We start from the raw sequence: 5,007 nt of genomic DNA, 5'->3' as shown, positions 1-5,007 counted from the left end.
TATAAGTTGCATCAACGATTTAACAGACTTTAATTGCAGTGTTCTTAATCTTTATAAGTTAGTAGTACTGTTCGGGTTTACAGTGTGGGGGCGTGTTAGAACGAGCCGTTTTAGGTAGGCGTGGCTGACTCTTAACTTTTATAAAGAATATCTCTTTGGATTTGAGACTTTAGTCTTTGCAACTTTACAGATCTTCTTTATGCACCAAGAGCTTGTAACACTCCAAAGAGAAAGGAAAACTTGAAATCGCATCATATGACCCCTTTAAAAAAACATGTCTCGAGACTTTATGACGGTTTTTCCCCATCCTACTGCATCTCATGTTTTTAAATGAAAAAGTACTCTTTGTGATTGGTTTTCGGCCCTTTGTATTAAACTATGCATACAAACATGATGCTGTTTTGTTTCTAATTTTTAAGTAACTTAATGAATTATATATGATTTATAAACATTAATTTAAACATTATGCACTTTTTTCAAAGGTAGTCGTGTTATTTTATTGCTTTAAAGAAATGTGCATTAGTAATATTTTGCTGAATGCGCCCTCTTGTGGCCTCAAGAGAGAAACCAAAAGCTTTTTTTTCCACCAATATGAAATTAGCCTTTTAAATTTGAATATTGATAATATTTAAGTACAAAATTCGAATTTAGTTTTTCAGCAATTTTGACAGCCCTACTCCAATATAATGATTTGATGGTCAAGAAACATTTCTGATTATTTTCCGTGTTGAAAACAGATTCATATTTTTGTGGAAACTGTGATTATCAGGATTCTCTGATGAATATAAAATACATTTATTTGAGACAGAAATCTTATGTAACATTATAATGGTCTTTAGTATTAATTAATTAATATTAATTAATTTAGTATTAATTTCTTTCAAATAATTCTTACTGACCCCAGACTCCTAAACGATAGTGTTACGTTTCTGCTTTCGAACTCGAAAATCTCTCGCCCCATTGTAAGTACACTTATACCTTTTTGTCATAGACGTCCTGCCAGTGCAGCATAGTGAAGAAACTGTGCCTCATGATTTCCTTTGCATCATCCGGGCCTCCTCCGAGCCTTCAGAGAATAAACCGCAGAATAATATTTACTCAGGTCTCACATGATACACAAACAGTTTTAATCTGGTGCTCTCATACTGAAATGATGATGATGTCAATAGTTGTTAGTAGAAACAAACACACCCAGAAAGGCTTTGGATCACACATTCACACACCGACCTCTTATTGGGGTCTTTGATGAGTAATCCAGACAGTAAAGACTTGGCGTCTGCAGAGAGGGTTCTGGGAAACTTGATCTCCTCCATCAGAATCAGTTCAAACAGCTTCTCATGGTCCTGAAAACAGTACAGAAATTTAGGTCACAAAAGATTTATATTTCAAATACATGCTGTTCTTTTGAACTTTCTATTCATCAGTGAATACTAAAAAAATTTATAAAAGCAAATCAGCATATTAGAATGATTTCTGAAGAATCACGTGACACTGAAAACTGGAGTAATGATGCTGAAAACTCAGCTTTGATCACAGAAATAAATTATACTTTAACGTATATTCACAAAGAAAACAGTTATTTTAAATTGTAATAATATTTCACAATATTACTGTTTATACTGTATTTTTGATCAAATAAATGCAGCCTTGGTGAGCAAAAGAGGCTTTTAAAAGCATTTAAAAAATCCTACAGATGAACTGTTTATTATAGTGTTGTTAGTGTTAGAGTGAGTCATACCTGATTATAAAAGGGAAGGCGTCCACACATCATCTCATACATAACGACTCCCAGACCCCACCAGTCCACCGCTCTCCCGTAATCATTGTCCTCCAATACCTGATCGATAAAACCAGTGCACGCAGATACCTGATCAATCATACCAAAACTACAACACATTGTGCTCATGAATAACGTCACATCATTCTCAAACGCCTAATCAATAACCAATACATCACTCGCCTGCACACCTTCATCAAGAGACGCAGCAATAAGTCATTATAATTTCACCTCCAACAAATGCTATACCCAATAACACTTGATTAACAATCACATCACATTATTTTATAATACCTTACATAAACCTCATCAATATCTTCCAGTTCTTCATTAATAATTATATTAGTCTCTAATAATCAAGCAAAATCACATAAATATCCTCCAATTCTTCATTAATAATTATATTAGTCTCTAATAATCAAGCAAAATCACATGAATATCCTCCAATCCTTCATTAATAACTATATTAGTCTCCAATAACAGATCACAAAACATACTGTTATCCAATTCCACATCAATCATATTAGCCTCTAATAATCAAACACAATCACACGAATGTCTTCCAATTCTTTATTAATAATTATATTAGCCTCCGATATCCTATCAAAAATCACAAAAATATCTCCCAATTCATTAATAATTAAATTAGTCTCTAATAAGCGATCAACAATCACATGAATATCTTCCAATTATGTATTAATAGTTATATTAGCATCCAATATCCTATCAAAAAAACTAAATCACAAAAATATCAATTCATTAATAATTATATTAGTCTCTAATAATCCATTTTTTTTTAAATCACATGAATATCCTCCAATCCTTCATTAATAACTATATTAGTCTCCAATAACAGATCAAAAATCATATTAATATTATCCAATTCCACATCAATTATATTAGCCTCTAATTATCAAACACAATCACATGAATATCTTCCAATTATTTATTAATAATTATATTAGCCTCCAATATCCTATCAAAAATCACAAAAATATCTCCCAATTCATTAATAATTATATTAGTCTCTAATAATCGATATTTTAAAAAAAAAATCACATGAATATCTCCCAATTCATTAATAATTATATTATTCTCTAATAATCGATATTTAAAAAAAAAAATCACATGAATATCCCTAATAATTCTATTAGTCTCTAAAGGTCTCTGCACAAAGTCCGAAATCTCGTCCGAATTTTTCGCACGTTAAGAAATAAATACGACCTCACATTGTGTCAATCACTTTTACGCACTGCCTCCAAAACTTTTGTCCGTCATAAAATAAATTGGATCAGGTTTGATTTTCTGCGTTTTCGCATCCGTAGCAAGCATTTTGATAGGAAAGGATGACGAATATGAAAAAAAAAAAACACATATGAAAATCAAGGACCTTAATAATCAATCAAAATCACATATCCTCCAATTCTTCATTAACAATAATATTATCCTCCATTAACTGATCACAAACCACCACCAATATCTTCCCATTCTTCATCAATAATGCCATTATCCTCCAATACCTGCTCAAAAAATATGGACATATCTGATCCATGATCAGTCTCTGACAGCTGAGTTATTATCCTCAGATACCTGACGGCTGATCCAGAAACAGTTATATCATCTCTCAAAACCTGATCAATAATGTCAAATTGTCTCCGAGTGCTTGATTAATTACTACTGGCAGTCATTTGCAGGCTTTCCTCCAATACCAACATCAATAATCAATCATTATTGCAGCATCAGTAGATGCAACCTGGATAAATGACTCCAATGATGGAAAAACAGCCTGACATATGATTCCATCACACAGTTATGATCATGACATCAGCACGAGTCGTCGGCGTTACAGCATCCATATGCAACACCACGGTTGATTATACATGCTGTACTTTATGTGATTATTAAAATGGAGCTTAAACAGCCAGCGGGTCACTGTTACGTTCCCTCTATTTTTACCCGTGAGCTGCTCAGTCTTGTCTTGTCTACAGCCTGCTGTTTGTGTCTATTTCTGTGCGGACGCTAGCTAAAGTGTGACCCTGTTCCGGCTGTGACAGACGGAGATTAAACAGTCCTCTATATTAAACTGAACCCAGCGTGTGTGCGTTTAAAGAGATAAAACATCCCGTACCTCAGGGGCCAGATACTCCGGGGTCCCGCAGAACGTTTTCATGGTGGCCGTGTCTGTGATGCCCTCCTTACACAGGCCGAAATCAGTGATCTTTATGTGACCGTCCTTATCCAACATCAGGTTTTCCAGCTGGAATAACACACCGATCATAGACACATCTTACGGTCAGCTGATAATGGCAAAAATTGAGGTTCATAGGATGAAAATGTTGATATTAGTCTGTGTGTTCTGTTCAGTGTTCACCTTCAGGTCACGGTAAACAATCTTTGCAGAGTGCAAGTAATCCAACGCAGAAACGATCTCAGCGCCGTAGAAACGGGTTCTATCCTCCGAAAATACACGCTCTCTCGACAAATGAAAAAACAGCTGCGATGACAATTAAAAAGAGGAATATTCAGAACTCACAAACTCACAGTTTGGAAAAGAACGTTTGAAAGGTGGAAAGAAATTTGAAATTTTAAGTACAAAGGTTAGAGAGAAATTTCAAAATAAGGTTGAAATGAGAGTTCAAAAGAAGGTTAGAAGATCAAAAGGACATTTCACAAGCTTCAAAATGTTTGTAAGAGAAGTTGTAAAAATGTGTGCGTTTCGAAAATGTCCAGAAAGAAATTCAAAATTTGGAAAGACAGTCTGAAAGAAATCTGTAAAGTTGCAAAAACTAAAGTCTCAAATCCAAAGAGTTATTCTTTATAAAAGTTAAGAGTCAGCCACACCTACCTAAAACGGCTCGTTCTAACACGCCCCCACATATCTACATCACGATGCGGGAAGATTTGCATAACGCCGCCCAAATGTTCACACAAAGAAAGAAGGCGTAACTTTTATTCTCGCTGTAGTATTGTTGTTGCCGCCGCCGCCGCCATGTCGTGAAGAAGCTGTGTGTTTCGTTGTGAAAGCAACTACTTTGTTTGGTCTTCCGAAAGAGGACTATATCTGCTTCGTCATGCCTGGAGCTGATCCGTGCTGGTCGCTGAGGGAATACTACAACTTCACGCTGTCGATCGCCGGATCGGCTTTCACCGTGGACGAAGCAGAGTCCAGCCCGGGGTCGTCACATGTGGTTGCCGCAAGCCCTCCGGACGCTCCTTCGTCGAATCCACCG

The 5,007-nt window shown here is 35.6% G+C and overlaps 1 protein-coding gene across 1 annotated transcript in view; it reads right to left on the bottom strand.

Annotated features, from left to right (window-relative positions):
- LOC107729704 (RAC-gamma serine/threonine-protein kinase-like) overlaps positions 1–5,007 on the bottom strand; it is a 19,796-nt gene that overhangs the window by 3,116 nt on the left and 11,673 nt on the right. Inside the window, exons 9-13 of the mRNA XM_016540374.1 lie at positions 4,149–4,271; positions 3,906–4,034; positions 1,739–1,837; positions 1,228–1,343; positions 979–1,066 (exon numbers count right to left, since the gene is read on the bottom strand). Of these exons, the coding sequence (XP_016395860.1) occupies positions 979–1,066; positions 1,228–1,343; positions 1,739–1,837; positions 3,906–4,034; positions 4,149–4,271 (555 nt within the window). The remainder of the gene's footprint in view (positions 1–978; positions 1,067–1,227; positions 1,344–1,738; positions 1,838–3,905; positions 4,035–4,148; positions 4,272–5,007) is intronic.

The sequence above is a fragment of the Sinocyclocheilus rhinocerous genome, unplaced genomic scaffold, assembly GCF_001515625.1.
Source record: "Sinocyclocheilus rhinocerous isolate Xijiao unplaced genomic scaffold, SAMN03320098_v1.1 scaffold313, whole genome shotgun sequence".
Lineage (NCBI taxonomy): Eukaryota > Metazoa > Chordata > Actinopteri > Cypriniformes > Cyprinidae > Sinocyclocheilus > Sinocyclocheilus rhinocerous.
Note: the sequence above shows the minus strand (reverse complement) of the source record. Positions and strands in the feature narration are given on the sequence as shown.